Source organism: Cnephaeus nilssonii, assembly GCF_951640355.1.
Source record: "Cnephaeus nilssonii genome assembly, chromosome: 11".
In the NCBI taxonomy this organism is placed as follows: Eukaryota; Metazoa; Chordata; class Mammalia; order Chiroptera; family Vespertilionidae; genus Cnephaeus; species Cnephaeus nilssonii.
This window is the reverse complement of record NC_137082.1, coordinates 93,365,751-93,393,172: the sequence shown is the minus strand read 5'-3', so window position 1 is coordinate 93,393,172 and position 27,422 is coordinate 93,365,751. Positions and strand designations below refer to the sequence as shown.

The window sequence follows — 27,422 nt, the reverse complement described above, 5'->3', positions numbered from 1 at the left end:
CCGGGCCGTAACCCGGAAGCAGATGCGGCTGCGGTTCCGGTCGGGCCCCGCACCGGCTCCGTCCGCGCTCGCTCTGCGCCCCGGACCGCGCTGAGGCCGCATGGCGGAGGGGGACGCCGGCAGCGACCAGAGGCAGGTGAGCCCGCGGGGCGCCCCCTCCAGGCCGCCCCCGGTCCCGCCCCCCCGGTCCCGCCCGGCCGCCCCCGGTCCCTCCCGGCCGCCCCCGGTCCCCCCAGGCCGCCCCCGGTTCCGCCCGCACCGCACGGGCCTCCCCCCGGGTCCCCGCCGCCCGCACGGCGCCCTCCCGGCCTCACCCCGCGACCGGGCCGCCGGACCTGGGACGGAACCGCGGTTCTGCTTCCCTTCCCGTCGCCGCCGGGCCCCCGGGACCAGCCGCTCTGAGAAGCCGGTTTCGGCCCCGGCACCACGGGCCGCGGTGACCCCGTCCTGGCTCCCCGGCCCGTCCGCTGAGCGCCCGCCTCTCTCCTGGGGCGCCGCTGGGTCCTGTACCCCGAACCGGGAGGCTGATTCCTGGCCTGTTTATGGCCCCACACAACCCCCCAAACGCCCGCCTCGCGCCCCAGTCCAACCGGAGAACCAGGCCGGAGAGCAGGGCCCGGGGAAGGGCTGGCCGGCGGGGGCTCCCCGGACGGGGGGCAGGCGGCGCCGGGAGGGGCGGGGGCCTCCCCCTCAGCACTGGGCTCCGGGGCGGCCACCCCGAGTGGAAGGCGGGCCCGGCGCTGAGAAGGGGTCAGAGTTCCCGCCCACCCCTCACCCACCCCCTCATCCACCCCCTGCACCCACCCCTGCATCCACCCCCTCACCCACCCCCTCATCCATCCCCTGCACCCACCCCTGCATCCACCCCCTCACCCACCCCCTCATCCACCCCCTGCACCCACCCCTGCATCCACCCCCTCACCCACCCCCTCATCCATCCCCTGCACCCACCCCTGCATCCACCCCCTCACCCACCCCCTCATCCATCCCCTGCACCCACCCCTGCATCCACCCCCTCACCCACCCCCTCATCCATCCCCTGCACCCACCCCTGCATCCACCCCCTCACCCACCCCCTCATCCATCCCCTGCACCCACCCCTGCATCCACCCCCTCACCCACCCCCTCATCCATCCCCTGCACCCACCCCTGCATCCACCCCCTCACCCACCCCCTCATCCATCCCCTGCACCCACCCCTGCATCCACCCCCTCACCCACCCCCTCATCCATCCCCTGCACCCACCCCTGCATCCACCCCCTCACCCACCCCTCATCCACCCCCTCACCCACCCCCTCATCCACCCCCTGCACCCACCCCTGCATCCACCCCCTCACCCACCCCCTCATCCACCCCCTCACCCACCCCCTCATCCATCCCCTGCACCCACCCCTGCATCCACCCCCTCACCCACCCCCTCATCCATCCCCTGCACCCACCCCTGCATCCACCCCCTCACCCACCCCCTCATCCATCCCCTGCACCCACCCCTGCATCCACCCCCTCACCCACCCCCTCATCCATCCCCTGCACCCACCCCTGCATCCACCCCCTCACCCACCCCTCATCCACCCCCTCACCCACCCCCTCATCCATCCCCTGCACCCACCCCTGCATCCACCCCCTGCACCCACCCCTTCATCCACCCCCTCACCCACCCCCTCATCCATCCTCTGCACCCACCCCCTCACCCACCCCCTCATCCACTCCCTGCACCCACCCCTTCATCCACCCCCTCATCCACCCCTCATCCACCCCAGCACCCACCCCTTCATCCACCCCCTCACCCACCCCCTCATCCATCCCCTGCACCCACCCCTTCATCCACCCCCTCACCCACCCCCTCATCCATCCCCTGCACCCACCCCTGCATCCACCCCCTCACCCACCCCCTCATCCACCCCCTGCACCCACCCCTTCATCCACCCCCTCATCCACCCCCTCATCCACCCCAGCACCCACCCCTTCATCAACCCCCTCATCCACCCCCTGCATCCACCCCCTGCATCCACCCCCTCATCCACACCCTGCACCCACCCCTTCATCCACCCCCTCATCCACCCCAGCACCCACCCCTTCATCGACCCCCTCACCCACCCCTGCATCCACCCCTCATCCACCCCCTGCACCCACCCCTCATCCACCCCAGCACACACCCCTGCATCCACCCCCTCACCCGCCCCCTCACCCACCCCCTCACCCACCCCCTCACCCACCCCGTCATCCACCCCTCATCCACCCCCTCACCCACCCCTGCATCCACCCCCTCACCCACCCCCTCATCCACCCCTCATCCATCCCCTGCACCCACTCCTTCATCCACCCCCTCACCCACCCCCTCACCCACCCCCTCATCCACCCCTCATCCATCCCCTGCACCCACTCCTTCATCCACCCCCTCACCCACCCCCTCATCCACCCCTCATCCATCCCCTGCACCCACTCCTTCATCCACCCCCTCACCCACCCCCTCACCCACCCCCTCATCCACCCCTCATCCATCCCCTGCACCCACTCCTTCATCCACCCCCTCACCCACCCCCTCACCCACCCCCTCATCCACCCCTCATCCACCCCCTGCACCCACTCCTTCATCCACCCCCTCACCCACCCCTGCATCCACCCCCTCACCCACCCCCTCATCCGCCCCTCATCCACCCCCTGCACCCACCCCTTCACCCCCTCATCCACCCCTCATCCACCCCTCATCCACCCCCTCACCCACCCCTGCATCCACCCCCTCACCCACCCCCTCATCCACCCCTCATCCATCCCCTGCACCCACTCCTTCATCCACCCCCTCACCCACCCCTGCATCCACCCCCTCACCCACCCCCTCATCCATCCCCTGCACCCACTCCTTCATCCACCCCCTCACCCACCCCTGCATCCACCCCCTCACCCACCCCCTCACCCACCCCCTCATCCGCCCCTCATCCACCCCCTGCACCCACCCCTTTATCGACCCCCTCACCCATCCCCTCACCCACCCCCTCATCCATCCCCTGCACCCACCCCTTCATCCACCCCCTCACCCATCCCCTCACCCACCCCCTCACCCACCCCTTCATCCACCCCCTCATCTGCCCGAACTGTGTGTTCTTTAAAAATATATTCTGTTTATTGTTGATGGTGTGACAGAGGTCAGGCTGGTACTGTGGAAGGCAGATGCCTTATCCACCAATGGGGGAAACACGGGGTTCTAGCCTTGGGGCACTTGCTGACAGCCCCCCTTCCCCACTTCCCGCAGAATGAGGAAATCGAGGCGATGGCGGCCATCTACGGCGAGGAGTGGTGTGTCATCGACGATGGCGCCAAAATCTTCTGTATCAGGATCAGCGACGACATAGACGACCCCAAGTGGACGCTCTGCCTGCAGGTACCCCCGCTCCTCCTCCTCCTGCACCTCCTCCTCCTCCTCCTGCAGGTACCCCTCCTCCTCCTCCTCCTCCTCCTCCTCCTCCTCCTCCTCCTGCAGGTACCCCTGCTCCTCCTCCTCCTCCTGCACCTCCTCCTCCTCCTCCTCCTGCAGGTACCCCCGCTCCTCCTCCTCCTCCACCTCCTCCTGCAGGTACCCCCGCTCCTCCTCCTCCTGCAGGTACCCCCGCTCCTCCTCCTCCTGCACCTCCTCCTCCTCCTCCTCCTGCAGGTACCCCTGCTCCTCCTCCTCCTCCTCCTCCTCCTCCTCCTCCTCCTCCACCTCCTCCTGCAGGTACCCCCGCTCCTCCTCCTCCTGCAGGTATCCCCGCTCCTCCTCCTCCTGCACCTCCTCCTGCAGGTACCCCTGCTCCTCCTCCTCCTGCACCTCCTCCTGCAGGTACCCCTGCTCCTCCTCCTCCTCCTCCTGCACCTCCTCCTGCAGCCCCAACGTGGACTCCAGGACCCTCTGCTGCTGGTTCCCGCAGTGACTCTGCTTGTGTGACTTGTTGGGATTGTCTTTTGTGGTTGGGTTTTGTTAATGATTGATGATCACATCTCAGCTCGCTCTAAAGTCGGCTTCGATGGATGGTCCCCGCTTGCTCAGTTCTCTAAGTTATGTGAGTCCTCCGTGCGCCCCGACGCTGCGTCTCACCGCCTCGTGCCCGTTTGGTGGGCGAGGAGGTGACGCTGGAGAGAGCGGACGTTTAGGAGGAGCAGGAGGTTGGTGAGGCGGGGTGCCCAGCCAGGCCCTCGTTTCTGTGTTAACGAGCCGGTGTGGTCAGGATCAATCCGTGAACTGATCGGCATGGGCTCCGCTTTAAGGCTTATCCTTCGATTGCTGCCTGTAGTGGCCACGGAAGAGATGCCGTTGAGTTTTCAGTGTTTGTCTTTATAAAAATTCCGCGTTGATGAAAGAGATCTGTACGGTTCTCTACGTGTTACCTGGTAATGTGATTGGCAGGATATAGTAGGGTTACATTTTTTTTTTAGTATTTCAGAAAAAATCTCTGGAACATGTTATAATGCCACTCCATTCACTTAGGGTTACTGTATAATGGCCCTATTTCAGTTTTTTTTTTTTCATCTTTATTTTCTAACTTTTGTTGCTTTTAAACTTTCTCTGCAAATTGTAAATTCCTTCTTAAAAATTCGGCATCATCATTAGCAACATCTTTGAAGTGGAAGCATAACCCTGAGGCGGGAGTCTCTGGAGATTTAATAGGACAGTGGTTTGGTTTTAGGGTCTGTCGAGTGACCGGCTGTAAAATGCTGCTTTTGAGTCATGACACGGAAGCCTTTGTGTTCACTGCCCGCAGGTGATGCTGCCGAGCGAGTATCCGGGCTCAGCGCCCCCCGTGTACCAGCTGAAGTAAGCTCCGTTTCCGTTCTGGTTTTTCAATTGCTGTGGCTTTTGTTTTAACGTCTCTGAAGTCAGCATAGTTTTACTTTACTTTAAACAGTTGTTGTGTTTGTTAGTTTATTTTGTTCATTAGGTTCCACGTATAAGTAAAATCACATGATGCTTGTCTTTCTCTGATTGTTTATTTCACTTAGTGTAATGCTCTCCAGGTCCCTCCGAGGTAAGATACCCCTTTTCACGGCTGAGTAGTATTCCCTCCTGTAAAGGTAGCTCTATTTTCTACATTGAATTTTTATAAAAGTCATGCTTTCCAAGGATTGTTGGTACTGTACATTGTGCGCATAAAGTATCTTATCAAAACGTATGTAGAAATTAATGCCTTTTGGGCGTGGTATAGAGCATTTAATACATTTAATTACATAAAAACACAGTGATGTAAGTCACTTAATACTGACCTAGAGATGAGGAAGGAGCTTTAGACAAACTGGCAGCTAGAAACCCCACCGCAGAGCTCCTCGGCCTGGCTCTGCCGCAGGGCCAGCCACAGGGCCTTGGCGTGCCTCTGCCTACGCCTCCCTGCCTCCAGGAAGTGCCCTGGTGCCTCCAGGAAGTGCCCCTGCCTCCAGGAAGTGCCCCTGCCTCCAGGAAGTGCCCTGGTGCCTCCAGGAAGTGCCCTGGTGCCTCCAGGAAGTACCCTGGTGCCTCTAGGAAGTACCCTGGGCCTCCAGGAAGTGCCCCTGCCTCCAGGAAGTGCCCTGGTGCCTCCAGGAAGTGCCCTGGTGCCTCCAGGAAGTGCCCTGGTGCGCCCGGGGCTCCTTCCTGCCCTGCGTTGCTGAGGACCCGTCTTCTCCGCAGCCAGAGCGTCACCTTCGAGGGCCGTGAGCTGCTGAGGCGCGTCACCTTGGCTTGACCTTGCCCACTGACCTACTAGGAAGTTTAAACTCTGGGAACAGAGTTGCATTGAATCTCAGTGACTCAATTTGTTTTCTTTTTACTCCTCACCTGAGGATATGTTTCCATTGATTTTAGGGAGAGTGGAAGAGAGAGGGAAAGACAGACAGAAACATTGCTGTGAGAGAGACACATCGATGGGTTGCCTGCTGCACGTGCCCTGACCAGGGCCCGGGCCGGGGAGGAGCCTGCATCCGAGGTACATTCCCTTGACTGGAATCGAACCCAGGACCCTTCGGTCCGCAGGCCGACGCTCTATCCACTGAGCCACACCAGCCAGGGCTCAAGGACTAGATTTTTACCTGCCAGGGGGATTGCGTTTCCTATGAGTGTTTGAAACCACAGCTATAACAGTTGCTGTTAGTAATGGGCCTGCACTGTTAAGCTTTTTTATTTATTAAAAACGACAGGTCTAATTATAGAATGCTAGTAAACACGAGTACCCTTTTCAGAAAATGTTAAAATCTCCTACAGTCACGTGGCACCCGCCTTGTTGGTGACAGCAGCTGTTTGGAGATTCCAGTTAGAGAAAGCGGGAGACTCCCGAGAGGGCGGCAGATCCCGGGAATCGGGCAGCTTAGACCCGGAACGTGTTCTGCCACTGGCGTACACGTGGGCAGTCCCCTGGTGTCCCATGAGCTCACCCGTTTTTCAAACCACATTCTAATTGAATAATATTGGTGGTGTTTTATCAGGGTTTCCTGGGAGGACTAAACGAGTTAATGTCAAGGAAGCATTTTCAAACTGTATTAATTTAAGACAACATTGCAATGAAAATAATTTTTGAAAGTTAAATAAAACTAATTTGGGGTGTAAGCCCTAATTTATATGTGAGATGTAAACATAAGCCTTGAATAATCTCTACTTTCTTTCTTTAATCATAGTGCTCCTTGGCTTAAAGGGCAGGAACGGGCAGATTTATCGAACAGCCTGGAGGAAATATACATGTAAGTGGCGGCGATTAAGCAGATCCCCTGAGTGACTGTGTGGGCTTTTGTGGGAACTGGGACATGTCGGGGCCTTTCCAGACTGTCAGGCCGCCTTTCATGAACAAAGAGGATGCGCTCGAAGAGGCCTCGGAAGATTGCGTGCATTGATGTCAGGCTATACTGAATGAGACGCGTAACACCGGAATCCTAAGCATAATTACTTGTTAAACTAGTAATTTTAATAGGAACTTTCTTGTATTATGCCATAAGACTTAGAGTCTATTAAATATACTGTGTTTGTTTTTTGTTGTTGTTGTTCAGTCTCACCCAAGGATATTTTTCCATTGATTTTTAGAGAGAATGGAAGGGAGATGGAGAGGCAGAGAGAAACATTGATGTGAGAGAGACACATCGATTGGTTGCCTCCTGCACACACCCCAACCAGGGCTGGGGAACCTGCAACCGAGGTACATGCCCTTGACAGGAATCGAACCCGGGACCCGTCAGTCCGCGGGCCAACACTATACACTGAGCCAACTGGCTAGGGCTACTGTATTCTTTACTGTTCCATTCATTCAACAAATAGCATATGGCAGGCACTGTGCTAGGTCCTGGATACACGTAGTTAGCAAAACCATGGCGCCTAGAATTTACCGGGAGGAGAAATATTACAACGTCGTACAAGTTCCTGTAAAACTGCAGCTGTGATGGAGGATGTGATGTGCAGCGCTGTTGAGGGCTGCAGGGAGACGGCCCTGTGTGGGAGGTGACTCATCAGCTGAGTTCCGTGGGGGAAGGTGACTCCAGGGAAGGAACGCACGTGTGCAGCGGCTCCATGTCACGAGCTTGCACATCTCCAGACACAACATGATGGTGGCGTGAAGGGGAGAGGCGGGGAGGGGGCCTGCTGGGGGTCGCCTGGTGGGGGAGGCGTGGTCCCGCGGGGTCCGTGGGCCGAGTTCCAGCTGGCTGTCCTTGTCCCGGTGCCCGGGAGTGGAGAAGGGTCAGTGTGGTGGATGCAGGACAGGATTTTCTGTTTCCGTGTGGAGACTGATTGGCAGGGAGCAAGCGGAGGTGCGGTCCAGGGAAGACACGAAGCGATGTGGGTTAATTTGAATCAGATGCGTTCAGTGAGTAGCACAGACGATGCTCGAGGTGTCGGTTCTGCGGACACCCACACACGGGAGGGTTGCCGTGTGTTCCAGGGCTGCCCCGTGCACAGCGAGAGCTCCCTCCCTCTGTGCCCCGGGATCCTGGCCAGGCTGCTTTCCTCCCAAAATACTTAATGAAAAAAGGTGTGACCCTGTTGGTTTCTTCCTGGAGTTCTCAGACTCACACTGGACTCGGGAAGCGATGAAGCCTGGACATACGTTGGGGGCGCCTCGCTTAGGGGTCCCGGCTCCTCAGCACTTACATGTCATTGGTCCTCAGTGAAATGGTCCCCCCCCCCCCCCCACCGGCCACTCCCACGCCGGTGCCCCGGCACACTGCGTCCTGCAGCCTGAGCGATGCCGTGTCCCCTCCCCAGAAGGGCACTAAGTCAGACGTGTTGCGATTTGCCCACCAGGATGACGTCACTGCATTTCACGTTCGGTGTTTACTCGGCCTCCGTCATTGGTGGGGTGAACACTCCTCTTTCTGGAAAGTTCCCACACGTGGCTCCTGTCATGCTCGTCATATTCATCAGCCACACGCTTCTCCTCCCATGCACAGTGCCATGCACTCTGCCTTCTCCACCCACAAAGCACCCCTTCATCAGACACCCCACAGGGCACAGCTCGCTGCTCTCCCTCACGCGTCGTGGACTATCTACGGGTTGGGCAGCATAGAAACGACAGAGCCGCCTGTTCTCTGGACGGAATATGGTCAGACCGTCTTCTTGATTCAAAGCGCTCGAATAACCCAAGTTCGATGGCAGTATTTTCACACGTGTGGTCAAAATAGAAAGACGATTCTGTTAAAAGTTTTGTGGGACAACTTTTAACCATCTTTTTCCATAAAAATTCCAGCAGGGGGCAGCAAGTGAAAAGCATTGGTCTTTGGGAAATGAAACGAGATAAATGTATGAATATAGCTATTTAATGTTCATGTTCTCATTGTGCTCTAAATATGTAACTCTCTACATTTTCATATTGATTTAGCATCCTTTGAATGCTAAGGCCGATTTTTGCGTGGACGGGAAGATGGATTCTGGTTTAGGGAGGTGAGAGGTCGGGACCTAGCAGCTCCTCGTAGCGTTTATCGGTGTCTCCTGCGTGCTGGCACTCGGTTAGGAGTTTGGAAATTAAAACGTCAGAGGGAAGAGCCGCAGTCCACTGTTGTGACGTAACCCCCGAGAGGTCTGGGTCCGGCGCTGTGACACGTGTTAGCGGTTGTAGCAGCTCGCTCTCTGGGCACGCGGGTGAGGCTGAAGAGGAGGGTCCATGGCGACGGGAGCTCAGTGTTTGCCCGGCAACCAGAGGGGGAGGTTTGCCGAGAGGCGGGCCGGCCTCAGCGGCACCTGCAGGCCAGCAGCCCTTTCCGATGCAGGTGTAAGTGGGGCAGGTGGAGGAGGAAGCTGGGTGGGGAGTGGGGTGAGCTGGAGGCTGTAGGAGTGTCGGCGGGGTGAGGGGGAGGGTGCGTGAGGAGAGGGTGCGTGAGCTTTGGGTCACGGTGCGCAGGGGGCGGTGGAGGGCTGGGAGGAAGGAACACCCGGAGGGGCAGTCGGTGACTCCGGAGGGAGGAGGTGGAGGCCGTTATTAAGGAGCAGGATGCCAGGGGAGAAGAGTGGCCGGAAAGAAATACCGGAGGCTGTCAGCAAGGCTTTGGTGATTGCTTAGATGTTGATTAATTTGCGTATATTTTTCTTTGAATATTTTGCATGTGGATATTTTGAATATATGAAAACCATTATTCTAATAAAACCAAAAGTAAATGACATTTAAAAATACTTAGAACAGCCCTGGCGGTGTGGCTCGGTTGGTTGGGTCTGGTCTGTGCACCAAAGAGGTTGCCGTTCGGTTCCCGGTCGGGGCACATGCCGGGCTTGTGGGCTGGATCCCTGGCAGGGGGCGTGCAGGGGGCCGCCCATCGATGTTTCAGTCTCACATTGATGTTTCCCTCTCTCTCCCTCTCCCTTTCTCCTTAAAAATCAATTAACAAATACTTAGAACAATTGGTGTTAAGAGAAAATGAAAGGGCTTAGGTTTTTTGCTAGTATTTGAATTTACGATGGTCTATTTCAACAGTATTTAGTTTAAAATCCAGTGGAAGGATTATTTAGAATTCCCACAGCTCTTCCCATTTTGATGTGTCATCGGGTTAGATTGGCCCAGCTCGCTCTCTGTTCGGCTGTAAAGCGTTTTGTCCCAGACGCTTTCTGTTGCGCTCCTTTCCCGTCAGTTAACCTCGTGAGTAAAAGCGGGCGTCTCGCTCCGAGCTCTCAGAGCTTCAGACCAGCTGGCCCCTCGGAACCGTCGGGGGTGGAGGAGCCGGCAGGACCGAGGACGCCAGCTTTTGTTTGTTCTGATTTGTTTCTAATTCTGCCAGAGGCTTCCTGGCAGCAGTTTGAGAACCAAACCCTCGTGCATAGTTAGAAGATAGAACAAACTGTTGTCACCGAGAAACCATGCTGGTCCAAGGGCAGGAATAGCCTTCATTTTCCTCGGGAGACTGTTAGCCCAGGACAGCGCCCTCCCGCGGGCCTGGTTGGTCTTGCACACGCATTGGGCCTTCACTCTGTGCTCTTGTCATTCGCTGACCTGCTCGTGGGTGGACATGAACGCGGCACGCTTCTCAGGGAGCCGTGGAGATGGACTTCCTGATCTGAGGCAGCCAGACAGTGTTTGGAACCAAATGAATCACCTTGGGCAGCAGGACATTTTGTCAAAAACAAAATCTGTATCTGTAAAAGGCTGATATGCAAAGTGTCCCATCAGGAGTTTGGCTGGGAGACTGGGAGTTCGATGGCTCGCTATGACGTCTGCTGACCACCAGGGAGTGGCAGCCAGCAGACCCCGATCGGCCCTGATCACCGGCCAGGCCTAGGGACCCTACCCATGCATGAATTTCGTGCACTGGGCCTCTAGTGTGAATATAAAACTGTTGCGTTGATTTGCTGTGAATTGGCTCCCGGAGGGAGTTCTCGAATGCTCTGCATCCTTGGTTGAAATCAGCATGCCCAATGAGAAGCGTCCCAAGGCGTGGTTTCAAATTGTTCAGAAAGTGTAGACAGGCAAGCAGTGATTGGACGTTAATAATGAGGAATTAAATCGCATTTACATCTATATCACTCATCCAGCGCAAGTTCGTAAATTTTCTTTCTCTTCTTTGGTGCCACAGTTCTGCTTGTTTTAAGTAAGCAATGTTGATTTTGGAGCCAGTGGGAACTTTTAATGTTGGTATAAACTATATTAAATATTCACCCATAAATGTTACTAAATCTCATGTCTTTATAAATTTATTTTTAAAAGGCATGGCTCGCCCTAACCGGTTTGGCTCAGTGGATAGAGTGTTGGCCTGCGGACTGAAGGGTCCCAGGTTCGATTCTGGTCAAGGGCATGTACCTTGGTTGCGGGCACATCCCCAGTAGGGGGCGTGCAGGAGGCAGCTGATCGATGTTTCTCTCTCATCGATGTTTCTCTCTATCCCTCCCCCTTCCTCTCTGTAAAAATCAATAAAATATATTAAAAAATAAAATAAAAGGCATGGCTCGATGCGTATAATTTCTTAGGTTGTAAAGATGTCTGTGTTTTTTGAATTTGAGAAGGAAATACTTTTAAATAACATTTTCCCCCCTGAATTTTGTTTAGACAGAATATTGGTGAAAGTATTCTTTACCTGTGGGTGGAGAAAATAAGAGATGTCCTAATACAAAAATCTCAGATGGCAGAACCAGGTAGGATGGAAACATATTATCAGTGCTATTGTTCCTTACAGTCTTACGTTTTCACATGGATATTCTGTTTGAAGTTTTTAATTAAAATCTGTGTTCTGTTCTGTGGTTTACATGCAATAAAAGATAAGTTTTCTGGAAAGTTCATTTACTCATGTAGTTATGGTTCTTTGGTTTGATATTATAGTCTTATAGAAATACAATTTTATGGTTAAATAACTCGGATCAAAAAAATCTCTTCTTTGGTTATTGTTAAGGTAACCTGTACCATGTAACATTCTTCATGAATTATTAGACGGTATAAGCTAGACATTGTGTTTATAGAAATGCTTATGGAAAAAAAACCTTGAAACATACTGATGGGTATTAAGGATATAAAAATTGACTTTGAAAATTGATTTAAAAAATTCAGTTGTAATTCACATACCGTAATTATTCACCCTTCAAAACTGTATAATGGAGTGGTTTTCAGTGTATTTCATGGCTGTGCAGCCGTCATCACTGTCTGCTTTCAGGACGTGGAAGTTTCTGTCTGCGCTCTCGCTGTCACCCTTCTGTTGGGCCATTAAGTCCATGACCACATGGATGTTCTCACGTTTCCTGCTTACTCTGCTCATCTTTGTTTCCCTTTCCAGAGACCTTCCCGGGAGGAAGGTACTGATCTAACCCGACTTTTATCTACAAATGGGGTTTTATTGTTATCGTTGACAGAATGGTTTTCAGTTTGGAGAAATAGGGATTAAAAACACTCACATTAGTTTATTGACAGAGAACGCGTTAGTAGGCGTCCTCAGGAAAGTCAGTGTACATTTAACGTCAACAGGATATGTTTTTCAGGGTATTTTACTGTGTTTCTGTAGAAGCAAATGCTTTTCCTGCTTCCTTTACCATCAGAGAGGAGTGGTGGGAGGCGATTCTGTCCACGTGACAGTCTTCTCTGAAGCACTTTCCGTAATGTTTTATGCCCCGTCAGTGAATTTACAGCATTTCAGGGCGTCTGAGGGAACAGTCGTCTCAAACAGAATGGGTTTTGCCAGCGCACCATCCTAGCGGTGGGAGGGCTGCAGAAAAGGCATGCCTGCCAGTGCAATGTAGGGCTCACTCAGCTCAGGAAGTTTAAAACATTACTGACCTTAACAGTATTTCCCCTTCCCCACCTCTGTTCATAATTTAGTTTAGCCACTCTTCCAGTTTAGGCTGTTGATGTGTTCTGTGTACTTGGTAATTTTTAGGCATTTGTTGGGACGTTTGATCAGAAGCTGTTGGTGGACCAAGTGAGGGGCGGGTCCTGAGAGCTGGGCCACGCCGGGTCAGGGGGGCTTTCCTGCCGGCACCCCCCGACAAGGAGTGTGCTTTGATTTCAGTGTTCATCTCAGTAGAAATTTATCATTTACTATTTCATATTGTTTTTTTCTCTACTTTAGTATGCAACTGTTACCAATTCTTTAAAATTCTGTGCTAATTTGAGACGGACAGGAAAATTGCAGAAGTGATGCAAAGAGCATGCATCGCTCACCCTGCTTCCCCCGTAACCTCAGACGCAACCACGTCACTGTCCAGGCCCGGACGCTCACGCGGCGGAGTTCCCACTGGAGCTGGCTCAGCTTTCCTAGTTTTTACGCGAATGCCCTTCCGGCTCTCAGGACCCTGACAGGACTCTGGTCCTGTTTCTTACTCTCCTGGTCTCTCAGCGCTTCCTCCATCTTCCTTTGACTTTTGTGACTTTATGACTTGGCACTTTCGAAGAGAAGTGATTGACTGTTTTGTAGGCTGTCCCTCACCTTGGGTTTGTTTGTTATTTCCCGACTGGAGTGGGCGAGGCATTTTGGCAGTCACACCACAGAGGCGTACGGTGTCCTTCCCAGCAGGTCATGTCAAGGAGCTCATGACATCATGCTTATTATTGATGATCTTGACCTTGACCGCTTGCCAGAGGTCAGCACTGCAGAGTCCCTGCTTTAGTCAAGGTTCTCTGGAGGCAAAGAACAATAGGTGTGTGAGTGTGTGTGTGTGTGAGCGCGCGCGCGCGCGTGTGTGAGCATGTGTGAGCGTGCATGTGTGTGTGTGTGTGAGTACGTGCGTGTGTTTTTGTGTGTGTGTGAGTGTGTGTGAGTGCGTGCGTTTTTGTATGTGTGTGAATGTGTGAGTGTGTGTGTGTGAGTGCGTGCGTGTGTGTGTGTGTGTGAGTGCGTGCGTGTGTTTGTGTGTGAATGTGTGTGAGTGTGTGTGTGAGAGAGCGTGTGTGTGTGTGAGTGAGTGCGTGTGTTTTTGTGTGTGTGAGTGTGTGTGTGTGTGTGTGTGTGTGTGTGTGTAAAAACGAGAGAGGGAAGGAGAAAGGTGGGGAGAGGGGGAGAGGTTTATTTTAAGGACTTGGCTCACCAGACCGGGGAGTCTGGCAAGTGCAGCTCCAGTCTGAAGGTCTGCTCCCAGAATCCCTTTGCCGGGGCAGGTCAGCCCCTTCCGGCTGAGACCTGCCCCAGGAAGCGGCTCACACGTTGGGCGCCCCCTGCTTTCCTCAGAGGCGTCCGGTGTGAATGAGCATTCCTCCCAAGAAGCCGGCACAGAAACTGCTGGAACAGAGCTTGGCCGATTCCGGTCCTGTGGCCGCGCGGAGGGGCAGAAACCTTGGCGTCAGCGTTACCTCTTCCCTGTTCACCAGCACCGGGGGACGCGTGTGGGCTGCCGCTGTCCTCCTCAAACGCCCTCACGGCCTGGGTGTGCCCGGCGTCCTGTCGGCGGCGCTGATGACGGCCTGCAGGGCCTTCCTGACGGGGCTCTCATTTCCCTCCGTCCTACGGTGGCTCCTCGGAGCCTCGTGAGGAGGAGAGGCTCGTCCCCCTTCGCGTCTTTGCTGGTTCACGGCACTGGGAGCTCGCGTGCTGTTTCCGGGGGCCCAGTTCTCCGCTGCCATTGCTGCTGCTCAGACAGCCCCAGGGGGGGCTCCGGGCGCCGTGGAGAAGCTCGCTGAGCGTCTTCCCCTCCCGGGCGTCCCCTGTGCCCTGGTCCCGGCCCTGGATCCGCAGCTCTGGTTGAAGCCGATTCCCTCCACTGATGACGGTGTTTGAGCCCAAGAGGACAGTTTCTAATGTCATTTCTGACGGTCTTCGTAGATCCCTCACATGTCTCCTGCCCCACAGGCATCACTCACATGTCTCCTGTTCTACAGGCGTCACTCACATGTCTCCTGTCCCACAGGCATCACTCACATGTCTCCTGTTCTACAGACATCACTCACATGTCTCCTGTCCCACAGGCATCACTCACATGTCTCCTGTCCCACAGGCGTCACTCACATGTCTCCTGTCCCACAGGCGTCACTCACATGTCTCCTGTTCTACAGGCGTCACTCACATGTCTCCTGCCCCACAGGCATCACTCACATGTCTCCTGTCCCACAGGCGTCACTCACATGTCTCCTGTTCTACAGACATCACTCACATGTCTCCTGTCCCACAGGCGTCACTCACATGTCTCCTGTTCTACAGACAGCACTCACATGTCGCCTGTCCCACAGGCGTCACTCACATGTCTCCTGTTCTACAGGCGTCACTCACATGTCTCCTGTCCCACAGGCGTCACTCACATGTCTCCTGTCCCACAGGCGTCACTCACATGTCTCCTGTCCCACAGGCGTCACTCACATGTCTCCTGTTCTACAGGCGTCACTCACATGTCTCCTGTTCTACAGGCGTCACTCACATGTCTCCTGTCCCACAGGCGTCACTCACATGTCTCCTGTTCTACAGGCGTCACTCACATGTCTCCTGTTCTACAGACATCACACATGTCTCCACAGGCGTCACTCACATGTCTCCTGTCCCACAGGCGTCACTCACATGTCTCCACAGGCGTCACTCACATGTCTCCTGTCCTACAGACATCACTCACATGTCTCCTGTCCCACAGGCATCACTCACGTGTCTCCTGTTCTACAGGCGTCACTCACATGTCCCCTGTCCCACAGACATCACTCACATGTCTCCTGTCCCACAGGCGTCACTCACATGTCTCCTGTCCCACAGGCATCACTCACATGTCTCCTGTCCCACAGGCATCACTCACATGTCTCCTGTTCTACAGACATCACTCACATGTCTCCTGTTCTACAGGCATCACTCACATGTCTCCTGTCCCACAGGCATCACTCACATGTCTCCTGTTCTACAGGCATCACTCACATGTCTCCTGTTCTACAGACATCACTCACATGTCTCCTGTCCCACAGGCGTCACTCACATGTCTCCTGTCCCACAGGCATCACTCACATGTCTCCTGTTCTACAGGCATCACTCACATGTCTCCTGTTCTACAGGCGTCACTCACATGTCTCCTGTCCCACAGGCGTCACTCACATGTCTCCTGTTCTACAGACATCACTCACATGTCTCCTGTTCTACAGGCGTCACTCACATGTCTCCTGTCCCACAGACATCACTCACATGTCTCCTGTTCTACAGACATCACTCACATGTCTCCTGTCCCACAGGCATCACTCACGTGTCTCCTGTTCTACAGGCGTCACTCACATGTCCCCTGTCCCACAGACATCACTCACATGTCTCCTGTCCCACAGGCGTCACTCACATGTCTCCTGTCCCACAGGCATCACTCACATGTCTCCTGTCCCACAGGCATCACTCACATGTCTCCTGTCCCACAGGCGTCACTCACATGTCTCCTGTTCTACAGGCGTCACTCACATGTCTCCTGTCCCACAGGCATCACTCACATGTCTCCTGTTCTACAGGCATCACTCACATGTCTCCTGTTCTACAGATATCACTCACATGTCTCCTGTCCCACAGGCGTCACTCACATGTCTCCTGTCCCACAGGCATCACTCACATGTCTCCTGTTCTACAGGCATCACTCACATGTCTCCTGTTCTACAGACATCACTCACATGTCTCCTGTCCCACAGGCATCACTCACATGTCTCCTGTTCTACAGGCGTCACTCACATGTCTCCTGTCCCACAGGCATCACTCACATGTCTCCTGTTCTACAGACATCACTCACATGTCTCCTGTCCCACAGGCGTCACTCACATGTCTCCTGTTCTACAGACATCACTCACATGTCTCCTGCCCCACAGGCGTCACTCACATGTCTCCTGTTCTACAGGCGTCACTCACATGTCTCCTGTTCTACAGGCGTCACTCACATGTCTCCTGTCCCACAGGCGTCACTCACATGTCTCCTGTTCTACAGACATCACTCACATGTCTCCTGTCCCACAGGCGTCACTCACATGTCTCCTGTCCCACAGGCGTCACTCACATGTCTCCTGTTCTACAGACATCACTCACATGTCTCCTGTCCCACAGGCGTCACTCACATGTCTCCTGTTCTACAGGCGTCACTCACATGTCTCCTGTTCTACAGACATCACTCACATGTCTCCTGTCCCACAGGCGTCACTCACATGTCTCCTGTTCTACAGACATCACTCACATGTCTCCTGCCCCACGGGCATCACTCACATGTCTCCTGCCCCTCGGGCATCTCTCACGTCTCCTGTCCCACGGGCGTCACTCACACGTCTCCTCCCCGCAGGCCGGGAGGTGGAGAAGAAGACGGAAGAGGAAGACGTGGAAAGTGAAGATGAAGTCCTCGTGGCGTGCCAGCCCGAGACTCCAGGGCGAGCGCTGGGCTTCGACGTCAGTGCCGGTCAGACAGGTACCGTGTCGCTGACGGCTGCGGTTCCAGGACGTGGTGGTGACACGTGCACTGTTTTGGGAATGGTTTAGCAATGTCGTGAACACCCACGTCAAGGAAGAGTTACTATCGTGCAGGAAAATGCATCTTGTTTCCGGCCTGCCGGTCCTTGGTGTTGGCTGGGCTGTCAGACGGTGAGGGAAAAGTAGGAAATTCTTTCTCTTTCCTAGAGTTTTGTATGTTGTTGGGGAAATGGAACTAAGAAAAGCTGTGTTTTCAATTCATGTTTCAGTTCACACACGTTTTTCTGTTTTGAAGTTCTCGGCGGCCTCCTGACATCTCCGAGTTAAATTTTGGTAAAACTCAGAATAAATGTCCTAATTGGAAGTACAGCCACTGAATTAAGGCCAGTAAATGCCTTACAGATTGTAGTTTCTGCGTAAGCAAATTTGTCCCATAATCTAGTATGAAAGGTAAATCAGCTGTATGTTAATATCAGAAAGTATCTTCCCTTTTAGTATTTTAAAATATATTTGTATTGATTTCAGAGAGGAAGGGAGAGGGAGAAAGAGAGAAACATCAATGATGAGAGAGAATCATGGATCGGCTGCCTCCTGCACGCCCCACACTGGGGATGGAGCCCGCAACCTGGGCCTGTGCCCTGACCGGGAATCGAACCATGAGCTCCTGGTTCATAGGTCGACACTCACCCACTGGGCCACGCCGGCCGGGCCCTTTTAGTATGTCACATTTCTGAGTGAATGGTCCATTTCCTCGAGTCCCTTACAGAAACACGTAGACCAAGGGAGCATCGTTCTCTGAAGGCCAGACGCGACTTGTGCCCGACACCGCGGCCTTGAACCCGTGCCGGGAGGGTCTCGTTCTCCCCCGTGTCTCAGGACGCGTAGGAGGGATGGAGAGGAGGAGAGAGATGGGAGGGTCCGGGACTCCACCCCCTCCGACCTGAGTAGCTCCTGCTTATTCCTTCACGTCTTCGTGAATTTGGCGTCAGATTTCTTTGGGGAAACAGGACCCCCGTGAGAAGAGGGACAGTCACAGGCCTAGCACATGGCAGCTAGTGTGCAGGGAGCCGAGTGCTGTGCGAGGACAGACAGGGTCGCCCTCCGCGGACGGGCGCTCGGGGCGGGCAGAGCAGCCCGGGAGCCTGGCACTGTGCTTGTCCTGCCACAAACCAGCGCGGTGGTTTCGGGGAGTTGTTGAACGCTGCCCAGAAACCTGTTTACATGCGTTAGTTGAAGTAGTTCATCAGCTCTAAGGCCAACTGACTTGATGAGCTTCAACCAAGTGACTAGAAGGGGGCACACATTTTAATTCTTTTTTCCTGAGTAACTTCATCCTCATGCAGCCGGTATGACAGCCAGGATGGTTGGTAAGTCTCTCTCTCTCTCTCTCTCTCTCTCTCTCTCTCTCTCTCTCTTAATTGAATTTATTGGGGTGACATTGATTAATAACATTGTATCAGTTTCAGGGCTACAATTCTCTAAGCGTCATCTCTGCTGTATCGTGTGTTCTCCACCCCAAGTCAAGTCTCCTCCCATCACCATTGTCCCCCTTTGCCTCTCTGCCCTCCCCCATTCTCATCAGATGTGGGTAGGTTAGTGGCCCTTAAACTTGTTTAAGAGGCAGAAGAACTGGAAATTATGACACCCTGTGGAACACCGGTTTGCAGTTACTGATATACTAGAGGCCTGGTGCACGAATTCTTCACCTGGCCAGCGATCGGGGCCAATCGGCTGTCTCACCCAGTCCTGATTAGGGCCGATTGGGGTTGGTGGCCGGGGAGGGACCGCAGGAGGGACCGTGGGTCAGCTCCAGGGCGTGTCTGGCCCCATCTCACCCAGTCCCAGTCAGCCAGACCCCAGCAGCAAGCTAACCTACCGGTCGGAGCATCTGCCCCCTGGTGGTCAGTGCACGTCATAGCAACCAGTCGGTCAACCACTCAGTTGGACCCTTAACATGTTAGGCTTTTATATATAGATTTAATTGAACCCTATGAAGTAGGAACACTTTTATTAGCAGAGGACATTACGTGATAGCCATAAAACAATGCCGTAGGTTTCCCACAGTGTCCTCGGTCCACCAACAAGAGAACAGATCAATAAGTTACGGGATATTAGCAGCTGTCAGTGTTTTTGGTCTCAAGACCCCTTTTAAACTCTTAAAAATTAGTTGTGTCAACTTATGCTGCCGCCACAGTCCAGGGTTGGAGCCCCAGCCCCCACTCTCACTGGTGACCTCTGGGTTCGATTCCCAGCAGGTGAAGGTCATCAGACAGGTGGGTTTACGTGCAATATGTTGGGAGCCTTTTTACTTAAAATTATAACTGAATTTTAATGGGCGGCAACTATGAATTGCTGTTTGGGTTGATTTGCCATATAATGTACATTTCTTTCCCAACTCTCCCCTCCACCCACACCAGTGCCAGTTGTTTTAGGTTTTGAATGTATGAATTTAGAGTAAAAGCCATCTCCTTCTTTAACTCACAGAAATGGAAGAGCTGCCCCCGATCGACCACGGCGTGCCCATCACCGACCGGCGGAGCACCTTCCAGGCGCACCTGGCTCCGGTCGTCTGCCCCAAGCAGGTGAGCTGCTCGCAGGGGACGGGGACGCTGTGTAGCCAGAGGCACCCCAGCGAGTGGCTTTGCAGGAACAGCCCACTTTTCCTGTGGTTACTTTCACGTCAGATGCACGACTTGCTCCCTTTCCCGCCCCACGTGCGGGAGTCAGTGTGACGCTGCTTCTGAGTTCCACCTGAGCTCTGGCTGGGGTGGCCCCTCGTCGTGGGTTTTCACACAAGGAGCACCGTGGTGGAGCTGCGGGAATTACCACGTTTCACAGTGAGAAAATGACGTAGCCCTGGCCCAGGCTCCGCTGGTGGGAGCCGGCACCAGAAGGTTGTGGGTTCAAGTCCGGTCCGGGCCCGTGTGGACAGCACTCCAGCCAGCAGAGCCGCGCCAGCCAGGGCCGAGCCTTTCTCTCCAGTGCCTCTGCTGGGGTTGCTGGGTAAACGCAGGATGCCTAGTTCAATTGGGATTTCAGATAAACATTATTACATGGGACCTACTTACAACGAAAGATGATTTGTGATGGACCTGAAGTTGCAGTTGAACTAAGCATCTTTATTTTTATTTGCCAACCTGGCCCCTCTGCACACGCGTTTCCTCCGAGCGGACGGCTCCTTCCTGCCCCTTCTTCCCTTTGGACCCAGAAATGACCACATCTCTCTCACGTCTCGGCCCACGTTACTCCCCCGTGGCCTTGCAGGAACCCACAGAGCGTTGTGGTGTATAAAATGTGCATCTGTCATCCTAGACGCATACATTTGGTACATTTTTAGAACTCATTTTTTGAAATTCTCTACACGGGGGAACGTTCCTGTTTAAGTACCTGAGGCATGGCTAGTGCTCAGGTATTTTTTTGATAATTGGTGTTTAGAAACCCGGTCTGTCATTTCATCCCGGTGGTGAGCAGCGGTCTCTGCCCCTGGATGCGGAGGAGACTTTGACAGTGGCCTTCTCAGCGTGTAGAAGGTTCTTCCTGCAGCACTTGTATCAGCACGCTTTAAGATGTCTTCTAGTGTTTGTTCGTAGAGAACGTGAAATGTGCGCGTTTATTTATTTCTGTCACTGCTGTTTTTAAGGTGAAGATGGTTCTTGCCAAATTATACGAGAACAAGAAAATCGCTAGCGCCACCCACAACATCTACGCGTACCGGTGAGAGCGCAGCTGCAGGAGCGGGCAGTTCGTAAGGATGGGGAGACGGGGGCATCACTGTCAGCAATAACTACTCTGTGTTCTTCCCATTACAAACGTAATCACTTGTAGAATATTCAGAAACTGCAGAAAGGAAAAAAATCAGAGGGAAAATCAGCCATTTTCTACCATTAAATGCAACCAATAATACTTGATACATTTTCTGTGCAAAGTTTATCTTTTCAATGTTTTGCCCTAGTACCCTATTTTTTTCTTAATTTACAAAAAAAAATTTCCATGTTGTTATAACTGGTTTGTGAACATTATTTTAATGCTTGACTGATAGTTGTCTGAGGTTCCAAACTACAATTTACTTAACCATTTCCTGTTGGTTTTGGTTTTTCCTGTTTCATTATTATAAAGAAGCGCTGTGAACATAGCAGATAGTAAATGATCGTGAACACGTGCCTAGTGTAGTTCGAGAAGGATTTTCAAAAACAGATGTGCTGATTTTGGAAGTAAATTGCAACTTGTACGAAGCGTTTTGAGGGTTCGAGGTGTGAACACTGTTGTGTGTTTCTAGAATATTCTGTGAGGACAAGCAGACCTTCCTGCAGGACTACGATGACGACGGGGAGACGGCGGCCGGCGGGCGCCTGCTGCACCTCATGGAGGTGGGTCCGTCGTTCCCGTATCCCGTCCCGGGCCTGAGTTCCTCAGCAGCACGGAGCTCCCTCCGTTAGGAACGAGCCCCCGTCAGCTCTGGAGCGCAGACGGGTGTGGGCTCCTTAGGAGCTGGTGTTTACACAGCGACGAGAAAAGGCCACCCGGTGAGGCAGAGAGCAAAGGGTAGCCCTTTCCTCGTGGCCACGGGAGGCTGTCTTCAGCTGTGGGACCTTCTTGTTTTGTTTTCTGACAATTCCCCCCTTTATTTTCGCGTTCTGTCTGTGAAATTCCTGTTAGTTGGGTATCGGAGCTTCTGAATGGATCTAGGATCTTTCTTTCCTTATTAAGTTGTCCATCTCATTGCCTCATCTGCTGAGACATTTTCTTGATGGTCTCCTAAAATTTTTTTTAGCAACCATGTATTTAATTGTTATATAGTTACTAGAGGCCTGGTGCACAAAATTAGTGCACGGTGGGAGGGGTCCCCACAGCCCAGCCTGCACTCTTTCCAATCTGGGACCCCTTGGGGGATGTCCAACTGCCTGTTTAGATCGGGCCTAAACCGGCAGTTGGACATCCCTCTCACAGTCCGGGACCGCTGCCTCCTAACTGCTCACCTGCCTGCCTGCCTGATCGCCCCTAACTACCCCTTCTGCCAGCCTGATCACCTCTAACTGCCTCTGCCTGCTGGCTGGATTGCCCTTAACTGCCCCCCCCCCACCAGCCTGGTCGCCCCCAACTGCCCCCCCCCCGCCAGCCTGGTCGCCCCTTACTGCCCCCACTGCTGGCCTGGTCACCCCCAACTGTCCCCCTGCCGGCCTGGTCGCCCCCAAATGCCCGCTCTGCCAGCCTGGTCACCCCACGCAGCTTGCTGTTTGGTCGTTACTGTGACTGCATCCTGGACAACTTGCATATTCCTCTATTATTACTATAGACTAGAGGCCTGGTGCACGAATTTGTGCATAGGTGGGGTCCCTCTGGGCGGCCTGCAGGGATCAGGCCGAAACCTGCAGTCCAGTGCCGCCTGCAGCTCCTACTGGCTGCTCCCACTCATCCTGGCCCCACTGCGCCTGCCCCGGGCTTGCACCCAATCAGTCCTGATCGGGAGAGGCTTGTGCTACAGCAGCGCTCACCAGTGATGAGCCCTGCGTCTGGCGCCCTCCCAAGGGGAGTGGCCTGTGGGATCGGCTGGCTCTCCGACATCCCCCGAGGGGTCCTGGATTGCAAGAGGGTGCAGGCCAGGCTGAGGAACCCCACCGGTGCACGATTGGGCCGGGGAAGGACTGCGGGAGGGCTCCAGGGCGTGTCCGGCCCATCTTGCTCAGTCCTGATAGGCTGGACCCCAGCAGCAAGCTAACCTACAGGTCGGAGCATCTGCCCCTTGGTGGTCAGTGCACGTCATAGCGACTGGTCGACCAGTTGACTGTCTGCCCCCTGGTGGTCAGTGCACATCATAGCGAGCGGTTGAGTGGCCTTAGCATATCATTAGCATATTACGCTTTGATTGTTTGTTTGGTTGTTCTGTCGTTCAGTCTATTTGCATATTACCCTTTTATTATATAAGATAACAATTTTCCTCTGTTTTTCCTTTTTTGTAATATGTTGTTCTGGTTTTATGGATGCAGTATCTCCTAACATTTCCCGAGTGCAAGTTAATACTTGTTTTTCTTTAAGATGTCCTCTCAGATTGTTTCTGGTCCATTTCAGTTGTTCATCTTGCCCTCCCTCGTCCGTGCGGCTGGGTGATCGCTGTCGGCCCGTTGGTTCTGAGAGGGTGGTTCTCTCCCGAGGTGGCTGCTGCAGTGTCTCCGCGCTTGTGTGTGCGGTTTGCTCAGACCCTGGGTGGGACTGTGTGTGGTCAGGCCTGTGGGCCAGCGGGCCTCGCCTTAGGGCGTGTTGGACACACGTCAGGCCGAGGGAGACGTGTGGCAGCGCCAGCGAGGCCTCCGGGAGCCCGTGCTCTGGCCGCTGTGCAGCAGCAGGTTCGTGTTTGGCCCAGGGGTAAAGGCCGCCCAGACAGCTGTTCTGGTTGAAGTCGCCAAGAACTGGGACCCGCCTGCCGGTCTCCCTTCACTCCCTGGGCCCAGCGGTTGGAAGTTGAAGGCCCCATGGAGCCCGGGGTTCCTTTTCCAAACCCCTCTCGTCTGTCCCCTCCTGCCCCCGGACTGTAGTCTCACTCGCCCCTCCGTGCTTCCGCCAGGAAGTGGGGGCGTCTCTGCAGTGTCAGTGCGTGGCGCTCACGTCCACCTTCTCTGTCCGATGCTGAGACCAGGTCCTGAACGTGAGGAATGTGCTGGTGGTGGTGTCGCGCTGGTACGGTGGCATCCTGCTGGGGCCCGACCGCTTCAAGCACATCAACAACTGCGCCCGGAGCATCCTGGTGGAGAGGAGCTACGTGGGCTCGCCGGTGAGCTCGGGACAGCACCCGCCCTCCGCGGGGGCTCTCACAGACCAGAGAGCGTGCTCAGAGCGGTCCGAGTCCGTGTGTGAGAAAACCTTGGCCTGGGAGCCTGGGGACGGGTTCCAGGCAGACTCTGTGGCTGCCAGTGCGGGGCTGGGCGGTGACTGGCCGCCTGGACCCTCAGGTCAGACGCTCCTGGGGATTGTGGAGCCCTTAGGCCAGTGGCCTCATTCCCCGAGGCCGAGGCCAAGCAGGTCAGTGACCTGGGCCTGCCTTAAGCGGTTACGAAACCCCCGTTTTCTGTCACTGCCGGGCAGGCCTTTCGTGCCTCCTCCCTTTCTGTTGGAGGGTTTCTGTTTCATATTTTGTAACTGCGTCCACTTCTATTGTTTTTAAACTCTGCTGCCTTCCTTTAAAGAGCGGACACCAGAGCCTGGCCGCTGGCCCAGTGGTTGAGCGTCGACCTATGCACCAGGAGGTCACGGTTCGATTCCGGGTCAGGGCCCAGGCCCGGTGGCGGGCTCCATCCCCAGCAGGGGGCGTGCAGGGGGCAGCCCATCGATGTGGATGTTTATCTCATCGATGTTTCTATCTCCCTCTCTTCCTTTCTCGCTAAAATCAATAAAAGCATATTTTTTTAAAAAGTGGACAGTAGGATAATATTGACATTATTTAAACATAAGTCTATTAGGTAAAGGAGTGTCTTCCTGGATTATTCCCGGTTGTTTTGTAAATGTACACACAGCCGGTAAACGGCAGTGCCGTACAGTCGGAGCGATGGTTCGGTGGAGGTCGCTTGCTTCCGCCGTTACACAGACACTAGGGGGTTAGGTTCCGGGCTCCCAGGCCAGTGTCTTCGTATAAATGGGGGCATACTGCATTGAACTCTGTCTTCTTTCCAGGAGGAATCATCGAAGGCTTTGGGGAAGAACAGAAAAGTGAGAAAGGACAAGAAGAGGAGTGAACATTAACACCCGACACGACTTCAAGGTCCACTTACCTGTAATCAGATGCCAGTTCCACGCTCATCAGGCTGCCTGGTGCAGGGAGGGCCCCGGCCCCGCAGCCATCGTCACGGCACCAGCATCGTCTCCGCTCCGTGGTCACGTCATCGCCAGCACCAAAACCTGCGCTGTGTCCCGGGGGCTCAGGCTGCTCGGAAGACGTCGCAGGAACCTCATCACCCCCCCCCCCCCCCCCCCCCGGCTGAGGAAGGGAAGGTGCCCAGGGCCGCGCCTGGACTGTCCGATTCAGCCCGTGTCAAGTGCCTTTGGCGGTGGGGAGCGCGGTCTCGGGGAGCGTCGGCGCCTGGCTCTGTGGTCGGGACTCGCTTTGCTGAGGGCTACGGCCTCGCTGCTCTTTGCGGCTCATGGACGACTCGCTGAGGACGGACCTGGGAGTTCTTCCTGTGGTTTCAGCTCTCAGTGTGTCATCCCTGGTGAGGGGCGAGGCGGGGACGCAGGCGTGTCCACCGGCAGCGACGGGCTGGCGTGACTCGTTCACACTGTGTTGGCTTAAGGTTGTGCCTCGGTTTCTGCTGCAGGTTGGTGACTGTGAGTTTCAAAAAGTGATTTTCTAGCCTCTGCCCTTTTGGTTTAATCCTCGTGATGTGAAGCAGTGAACATGGTGTCAGTACCTCCCTCCCGCCCCTGACGGGTGTCTGTTCTGTGTCTTCAACCAGGAAGTACCTTTCCTGTGACCTCCTCTGAGGAGAGGGCTGTGCTGGGAGCAAGGCTGTGGCTGACGCGGAGAGAGGAAGGGAGAGGGAGAGAGAAACATCAGTGATGAGAGAGAGTCACTGATCGGCTGCCTCCTGCACGCCCCCCACTGGGCATCGAGCCCGCAACCCAGGCATGTGCCCTGATCGGAATCGAAACCACGACCCTTCAGCCCACAGACCGACGCTCTATCCACTCAGCCAAAACCGGCTAGGATGGATTCTGAGAAATAAGATCTAAATTATATTTGTTGTACGTGTTTAATATTGCCACTTATCAATTGTCATCAGAGGGTGACATATGTATTTAGGTAGGACACATCAAGTTCCATGAAAAGCTAAGTATGTCCTATATTAACTTAAAAAAAACTGAAGTTAAAAACTACCCATTAGCATGAACATAATGTCACGATTTTGGCACATGAAGCCTATGGTAGGAGCTATAAAACAGCAGTCGGAATTTGGTGCTGCAGAAAAATAAATGTGAGTTCATTTTTCTGTACCACCAAATTTGAATTTATTTCTTGCGGATTTATCTAATATTTACTAAGGTCTTTTAGAAAACCTTTATTTCTGGGATCTCATTTTTCTTTAAAAGCAATCTTATTTTTGCTTCTTTCTACAGAATTATTAGCCACATTTCCCTGACTAAGACACCTCATTTCCTTTGCCTTGGCAGCTAGTTAATGAGGAGAATCTCAAAGTCCCCGATTCTGGAGCCTGAGCTATTTCATTCTCTGTTTGGATGGACCCCTCTCCAATAATCGTATCTGTTTTTCTCTATTTAAAATTTATCTCGAGTCCAGGCTGGTGTAGTTCAGTGGATAGAGCGTCGGCCTGCGGACCAAAGGGCCTCAGGTTCGATTCTGGTCAAGGACACATGCCCAGGTTGCAGGCTCTGTCCAACGTGCAGGAGGCAGCCAATGATTCCCTCTCATCATTGATGTTTCTCTCTCTCTTCCTCTCTGAAATAAATAAGAATATATATATTTTTAAAATTTTGTCTCGAGTCCAGGCCCGTTTGGCTCAGTGGTCCTCGCACCGAAGGGTCAAGGGTTCGATTCCCAGTCCAGGACACATACCTGCGTTGCAGGTTCAGTCCCCACCCAGAATTGGGGCTCGTGCAGGAGGCAACCCATCGATGTGTCTCCCACATCAATGTTTCTCTCTCCCTCCTCCCTTCCATTCTCTCTGAAAATCAGTGGATAAAATATCCTCGGGTGAGGATTAACAAAAAAAAATGATTGCGATTAGATTTTCAAATTCTCCAAGTAATGTTCTCTAGCCGGTCCACGTGGCGGCATATGTATGGTGCGTTGTATTAGTTGAACGTATTCCCCACGTGCCAGTACAGGAGCAGGTGGCATCTGCATTTTAAACGGGAACGAACGACTGGTTTGGAGGCGAGGACCACGGAACCGCCTGTGTGGAGAGAAGTGTATCAGTGCTCGCGGCGGGAAGACGGCAGGAGGCGGGGTGTGCGGGCGGGGGGGGGGGCGGGGAGAACGCTCCGGGTGCAGCTGTGTCGTCCCCTCCACGCCAGGTCTAGAGACGGCTTCGTCGCATTCTATTTTTCCCTCTGCGTGATTTTGTACATATGCTATTTTTCTTTCCATAAAAGTGGTATAAACTGTACATACTGTTTTGTATCTTGATATTTCATATAGAATTATATTGTTAACATTCTCCCATTTCAATAAAGACTATGCTGTGGCTTAGTTTCTCATGCCG

At 54.0% G+C, this 27,422-nt stretch overlaps 1 protein-coding gene across 2 annotated transcripts; it reads left to right on the top strand.

The window, feature by feature from the left end:
* Positions 1–30: 30 nt before the first annotated feature.
* Positions 31–27,422, top strand: IMPACT (impact RWD domain protein). Of its 2 annotated transcripts, none has more exons than XM_079785272.1 (11): positions 31–136; positions 3,251–3,379; positions 4,737–4,789; positions 6,616–6,678; positions 11,451–11,536; positions 17,090–17,212; positions 19,699–19,796; positions 20,855–20,928; positions 21,491–21,581; positions 23,846–23,980; positions 24,877–27,422. In XM_079785272.1, exons 1-11 carry the CDS (start codon positions 101–103, stop codon positions 24,943–24,945), a joined length of 957 nt encoding a protein of 318 aa, XP_079641398.1. In that variant the 5' UTR covers positions 31–100; the 3' UTR covers positions 24,946–27,422. The 2 variants fall into 2 exon arrangements, with proteins under 2 accessions (XP_079641398.1, XP_079641399.1); XM_079785273.1 differs by having other exon boundaries at positions 44–132.

What these genes read in the sequence shown, in the direction of transcription:
- IMPACT (XM_079785272.1), top strand. Translation starts at nt 101, where the DNA reads ATGGCGGAGGGGGACGCCGGCAGCGACCAGAGGCAG. An exon ending in AGTGGACGCTCTGCCTGCAG is followed by an intron (nt 3,380 to 4,736) that starts GTACCCCCGCTC and finishes CACTGCCCGCAG; the next exon opens with GTGATGCTGCCGAGCGAGTA. An exon ending in CCCCCCGTGTACCAGCTGAA is followed by an intron (nt 4,790 to 6,615) that starts GTAAGCTCCGTT and finishes CTTTAATCATAG; the next exon opens with TGCTCCTTGGCTTAAAGGGC.